Source organism: Myotis lucifugus, unplaced genomic scaffold (assembly GCF_000147115.1).
Source record: "Myotis lucifugus unplaced genomic scaffold, Myoluc2.0 scaffold_117, whole genome shotgun sequence".
Lineage (NCBI taxonomy): Eukaryota > Metazoa > Chordata > Mammalia > Chiroptera > Vespertilionidae > Myotis > Myotis lucifugus.
In genome coordinates this window covers 2,335,391-2,356,512 of record NW_005871165.1, presented here as the reverse complement: position 1 = coordinate 2,356,512, position 21,122 = coordinate 2,335,391, and the positions used below count along the sequence as shown (strand labels likewise).

The 21,122-nt window shown below is 39.9% G+C and overlaps 1 protein-coding gene across 3 annotated transcripts in view; it reads left to right on the top strand.

Moving 5' to 3' along the window:
* The first annotated feature begins 273 nt into the window (after nucleotides 1-273).
* Nucleotides 274-21,122, top strand: part of BCO2 (beta-carotene oxygenase 2) — a 39,705-nt gene continuing 18,856 nt past the window's right edge. Inside the window, exons 1-6 of one of the 3 annotated variants that reach the window (XM_014459855.2) lie at nucleotides 274-478; nucleotides 8,467-8,678; nucleotides 8,854-8,969; nucleotides 10,627-10,729; nucleotides 18,604-18,732; nucleotides 19,877-20,037. In XM_014459855.2, coding sequence (XP_014315341.1) covers nucleotides 288-478; nucleotides 8,467-8,678; nucleotides 8,854-8,969; nucleotides 10,627-10,729; nucleotides 18,604-18,732; nucleotides 19,877-20,037 — 912 coding nt within the window. In that variant the 5' untranslated portion in view covers nucleotides 274-287. Of the gene's footprint in view, nucleotides 479-8,466; nucleotides 8,712-8,853; nucleotides 8,970-10,626; nucleotides 10,730-18,603; nucleotides 18,733-19,876; nucleotides 20,038-21,122 lie in introns of all 3 variants that reach the window. The other 2 variants (XM_023757895.1, XM_023757896.1) reach the window with 2 other exon arrangements.

The following is a 21,122-nucleotide window of genomic DNA, read 5'->3' as shown; positions in this document are numbered from 1 at the left end:
ACCTTGTGAAAAGATGAGCATTGTTCAACTATGAGAAATGATAATAATTAAAGTCCTGAGTTAATTCTCAAGCAGATTTGTACTGCAAGAATACAAAAAAGATTGTCAAAAAATGGTGAATCAAAGAATTCAACTGAGAATGAGGAAGGAGAGGGAGGGATTTGGAGACTATATTTGGTGTTGGTTTTACATTTCCCTGACCAGGAGGGAGAAATAGGCATGTTTATAGAAGATTGGCAAATATTTGTTGTGCTTTTGATGTTCTCTTCACAGTTTTGAAGAAGTACATGGACAACAGTCATCAGACAAAAGCTGTTTCCTGTAAGCAGGAGGGTCTTCCCTGTATTGCGCCCCTAATAGCCACGGTGGAGGAGACTCCACAGACCATCTCCGCCCAAGTCCAAGGACATTTCCCCAAGTGGCTCAATGGCTCTCTACTTCGAATTGGACCTGGGAAGTTTGAGTTTGGGAAGGACAAGTAAGCCTTGATTTTTGGAAGAGTTTGGATTTCTTAGCATGAACTTGTTTTGTGGAATATGCATTAATATCTGCTTCCTCTCTGAGGCTAACATTGCCATGCAATCTCTTTGGCTCCAGAAGAGGAAACTAGCCTATAGGAAAAGAAATGGAGACTTACTTCTGTTTAAAATGTTGACATTTTTACTCAGTAGGTATAACGAATTTGAAGTTCTCTGAAGGTTTATGCCAAAAGAGAAGTGTCAGAACTGTCTGTGCTGAGCTCTACTTCACCACAAGTTCCTGAAGGAAGGGGCAGTGTCTTCACTTCAGATGTGCCCTCACCAATGCCTCCCAGACACGTTGGCTCTTTCAGTTCCTCAAATCGGGCATGTTTATTTTCGCTCAGGGTCTTTGCTTTGGCTAGGCCATCTCTCTTCCAAAGTCTGATTCTTATCATTCAGATATCAGCTCAGATTTCATGGCCTTTGAGCCTTCCCTGATTTCCCAATCTAAAAAGGCTGTTTTTTATTATATAACTTATAACATAATAGGTATTTTAATTCTTTGCTTAGCACTACCAGTGTTGTTTTGTTTGTTTATTATTGTTTGTTTCTCCACTAGAAAGTAAGTTCCATAAGGGCAGAAACTTTTTCTTGTTCACCCCATATGCCCAATATCTAGGGTAGTGCCCTGCACTTAAATAGCTCTCAATAAATATCCTATATAATAAAGAGGTAATATGCAAATTAACCTTCACGCCCTCACAAGATGGCTGCCTATGACCAGGCTGGCAGGGGGGTTAGTGAGGGACAACCAAACGACTGAACAAGCAGGCTGTGTGGGCGACCAGGCCAGCAGGAGGGTTAGTGAGGGGTGACCAGGCCAGCAGGAGGGGCAGTTGAGGGTGACCAGGCTGGCATGGGGGCAGTTAGGGGTGATCAGGCCAGCATGCAGAGGCAGTGAGGGGCGATCAGGCCAGAAGGGGGAGCAGTTAGGGTCGACCAGGCAGGCAAGCAGGTGAGCAATTAGGAGCCAGCGGTCCAGGATTGTGAGAGGGATGTCCAACTGCCAGCAGTTGGATATCCCCCGAGGGGTCCCAGATTGGAGAGGGTGCAGGCTGGGCTGAGGGGACAGGCCTCTAGCATGTGTGTGTATATATATATATATATATATATATATATATCACCTATATAATAAAAGGGTAATATGCAAATAGACCGAATGGCAGAACTGAACAACCAATCAAAGTGTAATATGCTAATGATATGCTAAGGCTGTTCAACTGCTCACTATGACATGCACTGATAACCAGGGGGCAGACAGTCAACTGGTTGACCAGTCGCTATGATGTGCACTGACCACCAGGGGGCAGATGCTCCAACTGGTAGGTTAGCTTGCTTGGAATGACTTCAAGATCCATGATGAAGATAGTCAAGTCCAGTTCCTTGACCATCCCCACAGCAATGACTGTCCCCCTCTGTGACGCTACAACAATGCCACATAGTGAGGCTGTATCCTGGAACTTACTGCACAGAGCCCTGCCCTTGAAATCTTGAACTCTGAAAGTTTACTCTCTGCTTAACACCCCAATCTCCACACTCCTCCATTCCCATTAAACTTATGTTGAGGAGCATCAAGTTCTCTACTCTTCTCTGTCCTCTCAGTTTACCAGCTCTCCTTAATTTCTTCTATCTGGTGCAGATTTCACAATCAGTCACTTCAAATGTACTCTCACCACCATCCTCACTTCCTGGTGATGGCTGTATTTCCTTTGACCAATTCCAGTCCTAGGTTAGCCCATACTGGTTTCCTCCACTCACCCCCCAGGTCTGCTGAGACCTTCTAGAGCAGCTGTTCTCAATCTGTGGGTCATGACCCCTTTGGGGGTCGAATGACCATTTCACAGGGGTTGCCTAAGACCATCAGAAAACACATATATAATTACATACTGTTTTTGTGATTAATCACTTTGCTTTAATTATGTTCAATTTGTTCAATGAAAATACATCCTGCATATCAGATATTTACATTACGATTCATAACAGTAGCAAAATTACAGTTATGAAGTATCAACGAAAATAACTTTATGATTGGGGGTAACCACAACATGAGGAACTGTATTAAAGGGTCGCGGCATTAGGAAGGTTGAGAACCACTGTTCTAGAGGAAATCACATAGCCTTGCTGATTGATTCAGTGACACAATTGTGATTTCCAGCCCTGTTGAGTCCTTGGTGCCATCATTGTTCTTTCCAGTCTCCCACAGGGTTCCTTTCTAGAAGCCTCCTCCTGTTCCTTTCACTCTCAGCAGATAAACTGCCTACTTCATAATGAATGAAGAGGCATTTATTTAGATTTTGGGCTCCTTCAACTTCCTTCTTCCCCCCCTCCACATTCCCCAGGTCTGTACCTATTTGTAGGTATGTATTCCTGCCTCCTCACAATCAGAGCAGGATCTTCTTCTCCCCTGGAACCTTGCTGCATCGTTCACACCCCTCCCCTTGTATCTGTTCCTCCTTCACTAACCCCACACCCCATCCAACAAGTTTCCTGTCATCCTAAAACACCCTCATTCTTTATTCACCTTCCTCTCTAGCTACCTTTTATCCTCCCCTCACTGCTAGTTATATGCTCTCTGAGGTCTTCTCAGTTCATTGACATCTGACTCTTAACCCCACCACGCTACAGCATCTGTTCTCAAAGGTTATCAAAAACCTGTTAATTATTAAATGAAATGGGCTTCTTAGTTCTCAGCTGGACTGTTGACAGCATTTGACCTAACTGACCACCTGTCTTAAAATTCTCTCATCCCTGGATTCCCATATTTCCTCTACCCGCTGGTTACATGTCCTAGAATCATTTTTTTGTTGCTCAATTCACTTCACTTGTTTCTTTAGTGTTGCTATATCCCATACTCTGCACTGAATATTCACTTCTTTTCTCTCATTGTATGCTTTCTTTGGTATTGTAGAAATACTAAATTATTTGGAGTATGGTGCAGTGGGTTCAAATCCCATTTCACCAGTTATCAGTGCTATGACCTTGAGTAAGGTTTCCCATATGGAAAATGGGTATTAATATCAATTTTAATGGCTGTGTATGAAGAGTAAAGGAGACAGGCATGTATAACGTCTCTTTTAGTAGCTGACAAAAATTGCCACTTAATACATTGTTAATCTCTTCTTTCCCTTCCGTGCCGTCTCCTCACTCCCTTTCCTGCCAAATAACTTCTCATAGTTCACTTGTAAACCCAGGATTTGGAGTCAGCATTGGGTTCAGATTCTTGTTCTGACAGTTAGCAGCCTTGTGACTGGGGTTTTTGTTGTTCTGAACCTTAGTTTCCATGTGTGTAACATGAGAAAGATAGTTTCTCACAGGTTTAACGTGTGTGTGTGTGTGTGTGTGTGTGTGTGAGAGAGAGAGAGAGAGAGAGAGAGAGAGAGAGAGAGAGAGAGAGAACAAATAAACAAATGAAAAGATGTGGTGAAGTCCTTAGCACAGTTCTGGTGTGTAGTCAGTGCTCAGTAGATGGTAGTTATTATGTCTCACACCTATGGCTATACCTACCACACATACATACTCTCAAATATGTACCTCCCACCTCGCTCCCATCTCTTGTGCTCTAGACATGGATTTTGCCTTTTTTATGTTTTACAAAGAGCTCAGATTCTTATTAAAAACCAAACTATTTCTTTTTCCCAATACTTGCTCTTCACATATTCCCTTTCTCAGTTAATGTAGTGTCATCAGCCAGTCATTCAGGCATGACTTTTTGAAGCCTCTCTTTTTGTCACTGCCCACATCCTATCATTCCCCTCTGATTTGTTTCTGGAATTTGTGCTTTTCTAACTAGGCTGCTTCAATTCAGGCTCCCATCTTCTCTAACGGGAATTGTTGCCTCGTTTCCTCATTGGTTTCTGCAGATCTGGATGCTCCTCTTTCTACCCCATGTTCTCCTCTGTGTCCAGAGTGACTTTTCTAAGATGCGAGTCTCACAGTTTCACTCTCCTGTTTTAAAGCTCCAGGCTTTCCTGCTGAAGATCTTAAGCCCTAAGTCTAAGTGCTGGTAGGTCTTGTGTTGACCTATTTCTCCACCCTCATTGCCTGCCACTGATGGCTCTGCCCACACACTTTCTCTTGCTGCTTTTAAGATTCTCTCTTTGTCTTTTGCTCTTGGCATTTTAATTATGATGTGTCTTGGTGTGGTCCTCTTTGGATTCCTTTTGTTTAAGGTTCTCTGCACTTCCTGGACTTGTAAGTCTATTTCTCTCACCAGGTAGGGGAAATTTTCCGTCATTATTTCTTCAAATAGGTTTTCAATATCTTGCTCTCTCTCTTCTTCTGGCACCCCCATAATTCGGATGTTGGTACCTTGATGTTGTCCCAGAGGCTCCTTACACTATCTTCATATTTTTGGATTCTTTTTTCTTTTTGCTTTTCCGGTTGGGTGTTTTTTACTTCTTCGTATTTCAAATCTTTGACTTGATTCTTGCGATCCTCTAGTCTGCTGTTGGAACTCTGTATAATATTCTTTATTTCAGTCAGTGTATGCTTAATTTCTAGTTGGTCCTTTTTCATATCCTCGAGGTTCTCACTAGATTTCTTGAGGGTCTCACTAAATTTATGGCGGTTTCTAGAAAATTCTTGAAAAACCTTATAACTGTGGTTTTGAACTCTATATCCAGTAGTTTGCTTTCCTCCATTTCTGTCATTTGTGACCTGTTTCTTTGTCTCCGCATTTTGGCTGCTTCCCTGTGTTGATAGAGTGGCTTTCTGTGCTAGGTGTCCTATAGGGCCCAGTGGCCCAACCTCCCCAATTACCTGAGGTGGACACTCTTGGTGCACCCCTTTGTGGGCTTTGTGCACAGTCTTGTTGTAGTTAAGCCTTGATTGCTGTAGGTTTCACTGGGAGGAATTGACCTCCAGGCCAATTGGCTGTGAGAATCAGCTGTGTCTACAGTGGGAGAACTTCTGTGCTGGAGACACTCTTCTGGGGCAAGACTTGCTTCAGTGGGGCTTTGGTACTCACTGAGTCTGCTCCCTGAGTGTGTCCCTTATGGATCTGAGGAGTTGTAATCTGGATGGTCCCACTCTGACCACTGGGTACACTGGCTCTTGGATCTCTAAGGAGGTGCTAATTTAGCCTCTGCCTGAGGCTACCCAGCAGGAGCTATGGAGAGATCTGCCGATTCCTCTTCTTTGTTTGGGGTTTGGAGGTGCCCAGATGAGGCCCAGCTGTGAAGCAATGCAAGCTGCTGTGGGGCCTTGGGCCTTCTTTTGGAAGTTCTGGGTCTCTCTGACCCAGCTGCAGTTTGTTAGGTAATTTTCAGATTACAAAGGGCCAGGCCTTTCAGATGCAAAAGCCTCTGTGCACAGCTTGGGTGGGGAGGGGTCTCAGGGGATCTACAGGGCGGACCAAGCAGTTAGGACTGCTCCTCAGTTCTACCCTAAGAGGCCCCGTGTCTCAGTGTCCCATAGTAATCACTACAAGCACCGCTGAGAGAAAGCCGCCCTTGAGTTCCGCCTGCTGCCAGACAGTCCAGTTTCTCCCCGTATGAGTCTGGGTCCCCAGAGACTTGCCTGGAACTGGAGTTCAGAGCAGTCGGGAGCTTGAGACTCCCTCCTGATTGAAAAAGACAACCGTGTCCTCAGTTGCCAGCCCTTTCCACGTGCGCCTCCATACCTCTGCACTTTACTTCCGTACCTCCTCTGAGTCTCAGTGTGCTTTTCTCTTTCCTTCCAGTTGTAGAATTTCCACTCAGGCAGCCTTTCTGTGGTTCTGGATGATGTCCGTTTTGTCTTTTAGTTGTATTTTTGAAGTGGTTGTGCGAGGCAGCAATTTCCGGTGTTTACTTATGCTGCCATCTTGGTTTCTCCAGACATCTTCTGTCCTTGAATAGCATGATTCAACATCATAAAGATATCAGTTCTTCATAAATTAATTTTTAAAATTTGATATAATCTTAATAAAAATTCCAACAGTTTTTTAAGGAAGTAAACAAATTGATACTAAAGTTCATATGGAAAAATAAATATGCAAGAACATCAAGAAAACACTAACAAGAGAATTTTCAGTGGTGTAATTATCTCTACCAGACATTAAAATATACTATAAAGCCTCTATAATTAAAACATTGTGATATTGGTGCATGAATAGACAAATAGTGATTTAGACCAGAAAGCCCAGACATAGATCCAAGAACTTATGGAAATGTAGTTTATGAAAAATATGGTATGTGAAATCATTGGGTAAAGAGGGCTTTGCTTCCCCCCTTTCTTTCTTATATCCTATTTTTTTTTTATTTGGTAAACAACTCATAACACAAAATTTGCCATCTTAGCATTTTTAAGTGTACAGGTTAGTGTTAAATTTATTCACATCGTTGTGAAACAGATCTTCAGAACTTTTACATCTTGTAAAAATGGAAATTCTATACCCATTAAACAATAGCTACTCATTTCCCCCTGCCCCCAGCCCTTGGTACCCATCATTCTACTTTCTTTTTCTATGAATTTGACTACTTTAGATACCTCATATAACTCTTATCACACATTATTTGTCATTTTGTGACTGTCCTGTTGAATTTAGCATAATGTCCTCAAGTTTCATCCATGTTGTAACATGTAAGAGAATTTCCTTCCTTTTACTTTTGTTTTTTATTTTTATTTTTTTGAGAATTTCCTTCCTTTTAAAGGCTGAATAGTATTACATTGTATGTAAACATTTTGCTTATCCATTCATTCATTGATGGATACTTGGATTGCTTTCACCTTTAGGTTATTGTAAATAATGATACTATAAACACTTTGAATCTCTTTGAATCCCTGCTTTCAGGACCATTGCCATTTAAGACAATGATGTTTGCCTTGCTTATCCATGCTGAAGACATTAAGAATTCAAACTGTCAAGCATATGAAAGAAAAGACTATATGATGTTAAACCCTTTTAAAAGCAAAACCACAAACTTTTCCTTAGAGTTTTTCAATGTTCCCTCTTTAAAATAGATAATTTCTAGTGTTTACTTTTGCATAATTTTGATAAATTTGAAAAATTTTGAAGTACATGGACAATGTAATGCATGTAAGATATGAATATAAAGATTTCTAAAAGCTTAGAAACCCATTTGAATTTGAGAGATGTCAAGCATTCCATATCCTCTTATGCTCTTCTCTTGGCTATAGGGTGAAAAGAACCTCCACTGCTGAAAGCCTTTTTAAACTAAAAGATTCATTGGGCCATTGCTAGCAAGAAAGATCAGGTGCTGGGGCATGAAGTCTAAACAACCAGCACAGCTAGTGGGAAAGACAAGTATGCCCGCTGTCCTGGAGTTGAAGGGCTTTTTATACATCAGGTAGGGGGAAGAAAGATGTACATTGGAAAGACATTGGCTACAGACAAGGTGGGTTGGATACGGTGAAGGAGGCTCAGTTCTGGGATAGATGCAGAGTCTGTTTGCTCCTTTGGTCGGTTGTAGAAAGTTCCTGTGTAAGCAAGAAGCAGAGGCTCCTCCAGTGGGCGATGCCTGGTAGTCTCTTTCAGATAGTGATGGGAATAGCCACCTGGAGGTTAATTCAAAGTTCCCACTTACACTCAGGAATGAAAGCAGTCTTTTGTTGGTTGTGCCTTGAAGTTAACTGACTAACCCCTTCTCGTCTCTTCCTTCTACACTCTGGCCTGCTGTAATTCAACTTAGAACATCTCAGAATTGTCTCCTTGTCAACGGTAAAGATCAGAATTATTTTAGGAGGCACCAGCTTAGGGTTTTTCTTCAGCCTTCTGAAGTGTGAGGTTTTTGACAGAGGGTAGGGTCAGGAGAAGGTAAGTTGCTCTGTCCTGTTGTTCTCCAGGATGTACTCAAGCTATCATCCTTTAATTTCAGGTTCTCTGGCTAATTGGGCTGTGCTGGGAACCCATTCCATTTCGTTATCTCTGTATTTGAAATCTCTCATTCTGACCCCATGTTTTTCTTATTAACATTTGTTTTTCTATTTTTGCTCCTATTTGAAGGTACAATCACTGGTTTGATGGGATGGCGTTGCTTCACCAGTTTAGGATGGAGAAGGGCACCGTCACATATAGGAGCAAGTTTCTACAGAGTGATACATACAAGGCCAACAGTGCGCAGAATCGAATTGTGATCTCAGAATTTGGCACACTGGCTCTCCCTGATCCATGCAGGAATGTTTTTGAACGTTTCATGTCCAAGTTTGAGCTACCTGGTAAGCAGCTATTACTTGGCCCAGAATTTGCAGGTGATAATGGTGATTATTTAGATTGTTATGCGATATGACATTCTATATAGAGTTTGAAATAGATTTTTCAGTGTGAGAGGTTGTTTACACTGCTTTCTCCCTCCTCTTGTGGTGCTTCAATAACTCTGGGGTTTGGTTTCAGCAGTAACTGACAACACCAGTGTCAACTATGTGCGGTACAAGGGTGATTACTACCTGAGCACTGAGACCAACTTTATGAATAAAGTGGACATTGAAACCCTGGAAAAAACAGAAAAGGTAAAATGTAGGTTAAAAAATGAATAAAATGGACCCCCAAATTTCTTTTCATTCAAAATACTTTTCAGCATAGTAGATATCTGAATAAGAAATTGGAACCGTAGCCAAACATAACCAAATTACCCACTGTACACTCTCTGTCCTGATTAGAATGACCTTGGGTTGGTTTTCCATACTTTTAGACTTCTTTCTTAGTTTCTGCAGACTAGGGTAAGGGAGAAACAGAATAACATTTACGCCCTAGCTGGTTTGGTTCAGTGGATAAAGTGTTGGCCTGCGGACTGAAGGGTCCCGGGTTCGATTCCAGTCAAGGATGCTTGGGTTGCAGGCTTGATCCCCAGTAGAGGGCATGCAGGAGGCAGCCTGTCAGTGATTATCTCTCATCATTGCTGTCTCTCTCTCTCTCTCTCTCTCTCTCTCTCTCTCTCTCTCTCCCTTCCTCTCTGAAATAAAAAAATAAAAAAATATAAAGAGAAACAAAACAAAACAAAAACATTTACTGTGGCCAGCTCATGTTCTTCCTAGCTACAGGTAGAATTGGACTGGAGATTGTCTAGACCCATACTACTTTCACTTAACACATTAATTAAAAGTTAAATAAAAAATTGGACCAGATTTTTAATTTAATTTAATTTTTTAAATAAGAGAAAGCTTATTTAGAAAGTTACAGAGGTAGTAGAAGTGAGCCAATTGGGCAGCGTAGGCTCAGGAAACAAGTTACAGAGGCAGAAGAAGGGTCCTTGGAGCTTAGGAGAGAGAGAGGCAAAGGTAACTGCGCCTGGGGGAAGACAAGGGGGAAGGGAAAGGGGTAGATGTGTGTGTGTGTGTGTGTGTGAGAGAGAGAGAGAGAGAGAGAGAGAGAGAGAGAGAGGCCAGAATTTTAATTTTAATTCTTACTCTTTGAGCTTTCCTGTGATCTTGGGGGGAAATTTACCCTTATTGGGTAATACTTTTTGTACATTTTTTATTCGTTAGTGGTGGGGGTTTTTTCTTTATTTTGGGGGTGTTTTCATTTATTTTTCTTTAGAAGGGAAAATGATTCTTTTAAAAATATATTTTATTGACTTTTTACAGAGAGGAAGGAAGAGGGATAGAGAATTAGAAACATCAATGAGAGAGAAACATGGATCAGCTGCCTCCTGCACACCTCCTACTGGGGATGTGCCCGCAACCAAGGTACATGCCCTTGACCGGAATCGAACCTGGGGACCCTTGAGTCCGCAGGCCGACGCTCTATCCACTGAGCCAAACCAGTTAGGGCAGGGAAAATGATTTTGATTTCTCAGGAGGTGAGATATTAGGGCTTAGGGCTGTAGTTTTCATATCTTATTTTAAAGGTGTTTGACACATCTCTACTGTTTACGCATCTAAATAGAGATCTGCCCATGTAACATTTAAAAGTTTCTTTTTTAAAAAAATATATTTTATTGATTTTTTACAGAGAGGAAGGGAGAGAGATAGAGAGTTAGAAACATCGATGAGAGAGAAACATCGATCAGCTGCCTCCTGCACATCTCCCACTGGGGATGTGCCCGCAACCCAGGTACACGCCCTTAACCGGAATCGAACCTGGGACCTTTCAGTCCGCAAGCTGATGCTCTATCCACTGAGCCAAACCGGTTTCGGCTGAAAGTTTCTGATGGTCTTCAATTTGCAGGTAGACTGGAGCAAATTCATTGCTGTGAATGGAGCAACTGCACATCCTCATTATGACCCAGACGGAACTGCATACAACATGGGGAACTCCTATGGGCCACATGGTAAAGTGGGATGGAAGTCTTTTTAAAAATAATTCAAAGTTAATATCTTCCTGGGGTTCCATTGTGGTTAAGATGTAAACCTATGAAACTTCATTTGAAAAGTTCAGAAAAAATCTCCGAAATGGCATTACTGAACTTAAAGTACATAATTTATCATTGAGTACGTACTTTGCGGTCCGTTTGCACATATGCTTAGCAGCTGATTTTCTATTTGACTTTCTCAGCATCACTCACATTTTTATATTCCATTGTGCTTTTTGGCTCACAAGCATTGTAGGGATTTTCTGTATGTATTTCTCAAACTTGAATTTTGATAAAGTACCATATTGTAAGTATAAGCAATTTAGAATTCTGCAGCAAAGATGTAGACAAGATACATTGTCTATCACATAGGAAGGAATTTATTTTTATAATGGGATTAATACAGTACAAAGTAAGTTAAAGTTATAGTGCAGTTGCATTTACAACCACATACATCACACCTCTTTCCTGGTCACCCACTTCCCCAACTGCCTACCTATCTGCTCCAGAAAGTTCTCATAGCTAATAATGATAGCTAACATTTACTGAATGCTTAGTATGTGCTGGCGTTAAACATTTTTCTAGGTATTTTCTCATTTAATCCTTTAACACTTATCTGAGAAAGGTGTTATTATTTCTTTTTTAAATATGTTTTATTGACTTTTTAGAGAGAGAGGAATGGAGAGGGATAGAGAGATAAAAACATCAATGAGAGAGGAATATCATCGATTGGCTGCCTCCTGCACAGCCCCCACTGGGGATCGTGACCGGATTCGAACCTGGGTCCCTTCAATCCACAGGCTGATGCTCTATCCACTGAGCAAAACCAGCTAGGGCTTATTACTTCTTTTTATAGATAGTGGGCCTTGACAAGGTTTAAGATACTTGCTTAGGCAAGCTTCTAAGTGTCTAAAACCAGACTTGGCACCAAGTCTGAAACACACACACTCTGTAGACCACCTTAATAATTATTCACCTCTGAGTACAGAAGGGACTCAGGACATGCAAATTCATGTTCCTATATCTGAGCACACATGTCTGTGTTTGAAAGAAACGTGTATTAGATATTTCTGACTAGCTTATCTGTCAATCAGTCTTCTATAACCTATGAAACTTTTGTATAGGTTAATGTGTAACTTTGGTAAACAATTGGCATTGTGAGTTGTTCATCTGTTCCTCTCCATATTTACACATGGGTGTATGTGAAAATGAATACTGCGGGGTTGTTTTTTACTGGCTCAAGTAGAGATGGGGTACCCAGCTCTCTCTCTTCTTTATTATCTGACCTCAGGTAGGAATGTATTCTTCACAGCTGTAATAGGAAGCAGCAAACATCCCTTTTAAGTACTGTTTAACCATTCTGAATTATATATTCTAAAACAGTCGTTAGATCAGTCATTCTCAGCCTGTAGTGTGTCTAAGAATCATCTGGAATGCTTCTTAGCAATGTAGGTTACTGAGCTTCATCTTCTGAGATAGTGGTTCAGTAGACCCAAAAAGGGGCCAAGAATTTAACAGCTCCTCATCTCTTGGTGCATTTTAACAAGGTCCCTGATGATTTTGGCTCAAGCAGCCCTTAGATCTTTGAGAAACCCTTCTGGCACTTACCAGACGCTGTGCTTGTTACTTTGCCTCAGTTTGCTGTTTAAAGAGTCCTGAAGAGTTCCCAGGTTAGATGAACTGTATTGGGCAAGTCATTCCTCTGCTGGGTGTTTCCTGGGTGTCTCTGCCTCGCGTATGCATGCCATCATGACTTGCAGATAGAACAGTTCATGACTAGTTGTGTTTAAATGTAGTGGATTGAGTAATCATTAATTATCCGAATGCCGAGACAGGAAATTGTTTTATCTTCCAATCTCAACTGAAACTAAATTTACTTTTTTTTTCTTAATTATTTGATTCAGTGAGAAGTTTAAGAACTGGCACTCAATTATACATATGATTGCAGGGAGTTCAACAACCTAAGACAGGGGTGGGCAACCTTTTTGTGAGTGCGTGCCAAAACCAGCAAAATCTCTGACTCAAAATTCTTTTGCCTGCCAACCCTAATTTTTTGAGAACATGTTATGCCTACTTGATATATCTTAAGGTGTATGTATGTGAAGAACCTTGAAGAAATAATAAAATTCATTCGAGCGACAAAAACACAGTATATGATGATGAAAAATACATTTATTTTTTAATGTATACATGTACACTGATAGTCCGACAGAAAACAATGACTCTGATATTGTCAGTGGGACTTTTGCTGCTGCATCACTGATGACAGAGATTTTATATCAGGTTTATATTTCGTGACCTTCAGAGATATGCACGAGCTACTACTTTCATCCGTCGGGCTACTCCTATTACGAGACTTAACAAAATTCATCACTGAGAACAAAGATTCACAAGCGTATGTGGATGAAAACATGGAGAGTAACGCTGTTGCAAAGTTTTTTAAACAGAAAAAATTTTCTGGAATGGCATTCCAAGTCCTCAATAGTTCGTTTTCGATACTTCTCTCTGGTACTCCTGTCTCTAATCGCTTTTTGTCAATGTTTTCCAAGTCAACTCTAAGGTCAATAAATTTCTGCTTCCAAATTGAGCTACTCTGAAATTCAATCAACTGCATTTCAAAGTCAGCCATGTCTATCCATGAAAACATTTGTAAGTTTAGTTCCTCCAGTTTCATGCTGTCTGGAAACCTCATGAATTTTGCTGTCTCTTCCAGTTCTCTGAATTTCACAAATCTTGAGAAGAACTGCTCAATAGTTGACTCGATGATGTTTAAAAACAGCTTTTGAAGGTTTTGACAATCTGTTCTGTCATCTTTTGGGAGGTCTTTGATGTGCCTCTTGAGGTTTGGGAAATATCTAAATCTCTCACCATCCACATCCTTCTTAAAGACTTCCAGTTTCTTTTCAAAAGCCTTTATGTAACCAAACATAACATCAAGTGTCTTGCCAGTTCCTTGTAATTTAACATTTAAGTCATCCAAATGTTCACAAAAATTGTAAATGGAAGATTATAATAGAGGGTTTCGAGTGCCAGCAAAAGTTACTGGCGTGCCATGTTTGGCATGTGTGCCAGGGGTTGCCCACCCCTGACCTAGGATGTTTTTTTGGGAAATTTAGAGATTCTTGTTATATTATAGTGCTTGCTTTGTGATTTCTAACTCTAGTAAGTAACAGGCTTTTAACTGTTTTAGCCTTTACAGATATTTCAAAAGATGTTTTAAAATTAACAAAAGTTTTCTAAAACATTAATCAATCCAACTAATTCTTAATAATATTGTAAAATTACATAACACTAGAGGCCCAGTGCACAAATTTGTGCACAGGTGGGGTCTGGCCGGCCCACCCCAATCAGGCCGATAGGGCTGGGGTTGGCCGGCTGGCCCTGACCCCTGGTTGAACTCCTGGTCAAACCTGGTCGAACTCCGGTCTAGGGGTCAATTTGCATATTAGCCTTTTATTATATAGGATGATGATGATGATGATGATTATTATTTGTGTGAAAACAAAATTACATATTTATTTTTGAGAGAAGGGTTTATGTAGGATAATTTATGCATCTGAATATAAACCTGTTATTTCTACAAAATAATTTAGAATTATGATAAGGTTTATTATTTGAATAGGTTTTGGCCAATAGTCAATAAAAGAGTGCTCTGTGGTTGTGAAGGGCCACAAAAACAAAGAAATAAAGACAACAACACAGAATAAAGAATAAAGTCAATGGAACTCTTGCAAAACATTAAGCAAATTTTAGTGTTCAAGTAAAAAACTCTCCCTTTTTAAAAGTATCTATGATAACTGGGTAACTAATCAGGGTGCCTGGGATTAGACCTAATACTTTGGTGAATCTAGGACAGAGACAAAGAGAGGATATGGTGTATAATTTTTGTTATTTTGAACAAAAGAGAAAAAAGTGAACCTCTTTACTTGTGAAATTGTTCACTTTGTGTGTGAGGAACTATAATCAATCAGAGCCTTTGTCCAAGTAAAAGATTATAGAGAATTATTATCAGATGCTGAATTTTTCCTTCCAGAGGAATAACAACCCTATATAGACCTTGAAAATTTCAAGAGCAGTCTTCCAAAACCCCTATAAAATATTAAACTAATATACTTGCAATTTTAGTACAAATAAGGAAATGCAGAAATTGCAGTACTCATAATTATTATTAGCGAAGTTCACAGGGCACACATGTAGGACTTTTTATTCCAAAGCAGCCCAGTGTGAGGAGTTAATATTTCTTTGGGGACTGAATATTTGTACTTTTCATTTTTTCTGAACTAAGATTAGAAAACAAAAATAAGAGTTTGCATACTTCACTTAAAGTATAATTTCTTAGAATTGCCAAGATGTTTGGCTGACTTCTGATTTTGTATCAATATTTAAGGGAAAGTATTAAATGGGATATCTTCTTGAGGCAAATTCAAAGACCGTGTCATGTACTAGGGCTTTTAACTTTTTTATATACTTATAATGCAGCAATTTTGTGACTAGTTTCCATAGCATGTTTCCATCAGTTAAAGAGAGAAAAATATTTAATTTCTAAGGGCAAATCTCCAGTTTTTCACTTTTTTAAAAAAATTTTGTTTTATTGCTTAAAGTATTACAAAGAGTATTACATATGTCTCCTTAGGATTATTATATGTGATTACTTAGTACTCTTGGAACTATGGAGCTTATCTTAATCCTTTTATAACTCATCACTATAAAATCATGATGTTTTATATACAATGAGCTCTCAAAACACATCTATATCCCCAACCTAGACCTCCCCAGTATTTTATATCTAACTAGAGGCCCAGGGCACAAATTTGTGCACAGGTGGGGTCCCAAAGGGGCGGGGGAGGCTGGGATACGATTGGTCCTCAGGGTGGGCTGTGGGATGCCCTTGCTGGCCTGGGATCTGGATCCGTCCTGCTGACATTCGCGCTGGTTGTTGGGAGCTACCTGGCAGCCGCTTTTATATTATTTCTTCCTTGTGGAGTGTCTAGGGAGGGGAAGCAGTCATGGTGCCCGAGGCCAACTTCCAGGAGGCCGGCAGCACTGTCAGGATTGTGCTGGCAGCACTGGTCCATTGGTACTTGGCCTGTTCTCTGGAGATTGGACCTGTTAGGACTGAGGGAGGGAGTGGCTGCCGCTGGGCTGGTGGGCCTCCAGGACAGGTCAGACAGCTGAGTGGTGCTCCCGCTGTGGGAGCGCACTGACCACCAGGGGGTAGCTTCTGCATTGAGCATCATAGTGACCAGTCATTCCGGTCATTCGGTTGTTTGGTCACTTAGGCTTTTATATATATGTAGATTGCTTACTCACTGTTTTTACTAGATGTCTACTAGGCATTACAAAATTAACTTGTCTAAACCCAAACTCCTGATTTTTTCCCCTAAACTTTCTCTGCTTAAAATATTTCCCACCACCCTGGTTGGTATGGCTCAGTTGATTGAGTGTTGTCTCATGTACCAAAAGGTTGCTGGTTCCATTCCCCATTAAGGCATATACTATATACCTAGGTTGCAGGCTTGATGCCCGGTAGAGGGCATGCAAGAGGCAGCCAGGGGATTGATACTTAGCTCTTGCATGAATGTTTCTCTCTACCTTTCCCTTCTTCTCTCTCTCTCTCAAAAAAAAAAAAAATCAATAAAAAAAACTTCCCAACTCAGTTGATGGTAATTCCATCTTTCCAGTTGCTCAAGATGATAACTTTGGAATCATCCTTCACACCTGTGTCTCTCACATCAACATTCAATAGGTCAAAAATTATTTCAGCAATGCCTTCAAAATATATCCCAAACCTGCCCGGCCAGAATGGCTCAATGGTTGAGTGTCAGCCTATGAACCAGGAGGTCATGGCTTGATTCCCAGTCAGGGCCCATGCTTGGGTTGTGGGCTTGATCTCCAGTGTGGGGCGTGGAGGAGGCAGCCCATCAATGATTATCTCTCTCATCATTGATGTTTCCATTTCTGTCTCCTTCTTCCTTCCTCTCTGAAATCTATAAAAATATAAAAATATTTATATATCTAAAATCCAATCACCTCATATCACCTTCACTTGCACAACTCTTGTCCACTTGCTAATCTCTCTCATTTGAATTATTGTAATAGTTTCTTAACTAGTCTCCTTGCTTCTGCCCTTACCCTGTTTAAGTTTATTCTGAGCATATCAGACAGGTTTATTTACTTTTTAAAAAATTTATTTTTAATCCTCACTGTCGAATATGTTTTTATTGATTTTAGAGAGTGAGGAAGGAAGAGGGAGAGAGAGAGAGAAACACTGATCAGCAGCCCTCGTCCTTGAACCGACAGGGGATGGTACCCATCACCCTTTGGTGCCTGGGACAATGCTCCAACCAACTGAGCTACCTGGCCAGAGCCAGACAGTCATTTTTTTTTTTTTAACTCACTCCACCTCATCTAGACTATTCTTGCTCACGATGACAGGCCACACTGGCCTCCTTGCTGTTATGTACTTGAACACTGTAAACTAACTCCTGGCTGAGATTCTTTGCATTTGTTCTTCTCTCCTCTTGGAAGGCATTTCTCCAAGATATCACCAAACTCTCTTCCTCACCTCCTTCATAATTTTATTCAAATGTCATTTTCTTATGAAGCCTTCCCAGACCACCATATTTAAAATTGTAAATAATAGCACCCATCCTTGTACACTTACTCCGGATCCCCATTTTCTGGTTTATTTTCCATTACAGCTCTTATCATCATCTGAAGCATTATATTTTTACTTATTGTATGATTTATTAGAATTTGAGCTTTATAAAAGAAGAGTCTTTTGTCAATTTTGTACACTGGTATATACAAGTGTCTAGAATAGGGTATTTATGACACAAAGAAGAGTGCCTGCAATATAATTGGCACTCAACAAGTACTTGTTGAATAAACTAATAGAGAACTGTATGGTTATCTTGTTCCAAAAAAAGTTTAGTGGTTGCAAAATACTATAAGTTACCCAAGTTCTTTAGGACCTACATTGGCAATTCTAATATTACCAGGAAAATCATTTAATATGACCTCAATATTTGTTCATTCATTGAATGATTTAACAAACATGTTGTTAGTCAATCCACTAATAGCTATTTATAGTGTACTCACTAAATGTATGTCTTTGTTTGGTACTGAGGATGCAAAGGTGGAGCAGATAAATCTGCTCTTGAAAAGCTCTAGTTGTTTATCTGCTTCTCCCAATAGAAGCAGATAAGCAAGTAGATAATTATAATACAATGAGATAAGTGCTATGACTATATAAGAGATAATGAGGGCATAGAGGAGGGGCACCAAATGACTTGGGGTGGGGAAGACTCAGGGAAGGCTTCTTGAGTGGATGGGTACCTGAGTTGATTCTTGAAGTAGTAGTAATAGTCAGATGAATGATTGCATGAATGAATGTTGATGAGACGGGATGAGATGGGGCCTAAAGCAACCCCAAGGACCCAGAGAACTGGAGGGAAGGATTTGGACATGGATGCAACTATAGATTGTAGTTGCTGGGTTTGGGTAGTGGGGAGAGCGACGAATAGAATTTGAGGGTATTCCTGGCTGCTAAGCTTATTTTTTTCCTATGAAGTAGAAATTGAGTTCATTTTCAGGGTGTGAGAGGATAACTATTTGAGAATATTACAATATAATAAACTTGGTGGATTACTTTGGGTGTGGTGTTTGAAAATCTTAGCTAATGACTTTCATAAAGTTCATACGTTTTTGATATCTAAGTCTGTTTGAAATATGGGTGTCATGCACATTGCATAAATCTCTTAACTGCTTTTGCCTAGTCCATAAGTGCAAGGGTTATCTTTTATTCTTAGGATATATGTAAAATTGTTAAGACAGAATTTTCCATTTTCCAGGTTCTTGCTATAATATTATTCGGATTCCTCCAGAAAAGGGGGATCTTGGGGATACAATCCATGGAGCCCAAGTGATATGTTCGATTGCTTCTGCACAGAGTTTTAAACCTTCTTATTACCATAGTTTCGGTGAGTCCAGAGATGAAGCAAATTGCAATGGGGCCTGCTTTAGTGTCACAGTACCTGAGGCAAATACTATGTTAATACAGTTTATCAGAGTATAGTAACATTTTGGATCAAGGTTGCATTTTAATGCCACTTAAATTTATTCTGGTTAGTAATATACTTCTTTCCCTAACCAATTGACTGCTTGAAAGGATAGTTATTTTAGTACAAGCAAAAAATTAATTGACAACATCAAGAGTGAACCATAATATAAACAATGAACTTTGGGTGATTATGATGAGTCAATGTAGGTTCATTTATAATAATAAAAACATAATATGCTAATTAGACCAGTCATCCTTCTGGATGAAGCCAGGGCTTCGAGGGAAGCCCAAGTCCTGGGTGCCAGAGGGAAGCCAGTGCTGGCAGCCAGGGGATGGAAGGCCTACTCTTGCACGAATTTCGTGCATCGGGTCTCTAGTCAATTATAAGAAATGTACTACTCTGGTGGGGGATGTCGATAATGCAGAGGCTATTCATGTGTGGGGGACAAGAGGTATATGGGAAGTCTCTGTACTTTTCCCTAAGTTTTATTCCGAACCTAAAACTGTTCTAAAAAGTTGAAGTCTTAATTTAAAAAAACATTTGACCATAAAAAATTAATTGACAGGATTCAAAATTTTAGATAACTTTAAAGTCCACAAATAAAGATCTTGACTATATTTTTGGGGGAAATTCATATTCTATATAGATTGCTTTAGCTTTTTCTCAGATTTATCTTCTGTATTCTAAACCTTTATAGACAATCTGCTCCTGGGTCCTTACCCCTGGTATAAATAGCAAAAGGATTATGGAATAAAGGTTCAGATCATAAATCACACTTTCATATTATGCTTCTTTACTTGTTCTTAAACCACAACAATTTTTAAAAAAAGAAAAAAAGTGAGTATAGTGCACTCAACCAAACTATTCTAAGCACTTCCCTTTTTAAAGTAGGAACAGGAAATCTGTGTGACAAAGCTGGGAAACAGGGAGAATTACTTTTGGCCCGCCTTTGTCTGGGTCAGCAGTCATGTGTGCCAGCATTCAGACATGTTCCCTTAACTGTCACGTGGCAGACAACTCTAGTTTACCAAATAACACTTTAATGTTTGCTGGAACCTTTTAGGAATGACGAAGAACTACATAATCTTCATTGAACAACCTCTAAAAATGAATCTGTGGAAAATAGTCACTTCTAAAATTCGGGGAAAGGCCTTCTCAGATGGAATAAGCTGGGAGCCCCAGTATAACACACGGTTTCATGTGGTGAATAAGCACACTGGACAGGTGGAGTATTTTGAATATTTTTATCATGAAAATGATTGGAAACAAAGGCACATTTCCACTTGCTTGATTTTTACTTTCACTGGGCATTACTTGCATGACTCTTAATCAAGGATAGTACCTTCTTTCATAGGTAGGACTAGCTACTTATTAATTAACACAGTGGATTTAGCACAGTGGTTCCCAAACTTATTTGGCCTACCGCCCCCTTTCCAGAAAAAATATTACTCAGCCCCTGGAAATTAATTTTTTTAAAATTTTAATAGCAGTTACTCATCGCCCCCAAATGCACCTGTGGCCATCACCACCCCCTGGATCACTGCAGCGCCCACCGGGGATCGGTAGCGCCCACTTTGAGAATCACTGATTTAGCATATTAGAACATTGTAGGAAATGGCTTTATCCTTTAAATTATCTGATTTAATTAAAATGGCATCTAGAAACCCTCTTAGCATGGACTTTTCCATATCATATTTGCAAAAGAGGATATTGTTCATGCAAAGTCCCTCTGTAACTTTTGCAATGATACTTTAATTAGTTGCTTTTACAACTTCTTGGTACACAAATATGATAGTCCTACTAAAGTCTAATATCTTTCTATTAATAGCACTATTATATCTGTTTATTTTTCCCCTCTCTAAAGAGATAGTATCCTAAATTTACTGTACTTTCATTTTATTACTAAAATTCCATGTTAATAATGAATGCATTTTTCAAAGAATTAACCACTTAAATTGATCATGTTACTTAATAGCAGTGTTTTTTTTAATTTCCATGTCTTAAAAAAAATTCTTTATTGTTTAAAGTATTACATATAGTATTACATATGTCTCCTTTTTTCCCCATTGACCTCAACCTGGCCACCCTCACACCCCCACACATGTCCTCACCTAGCAGTGATTTAAAAAAAATTTTTTTATTAATTTTTTACAGAGAGGAAGGGAGAGGGATAGAGAGTTGGAAACATCGATGAGAGAGAAACATCCATCAGTTGCCTCCTGCACACCCCCTACTGGGGATGTGCTTGCAACCAAGGTACATGCCCTTGACCGGAATCAAACCTGGGACTCTTCAGTCCGCAGGCCGAC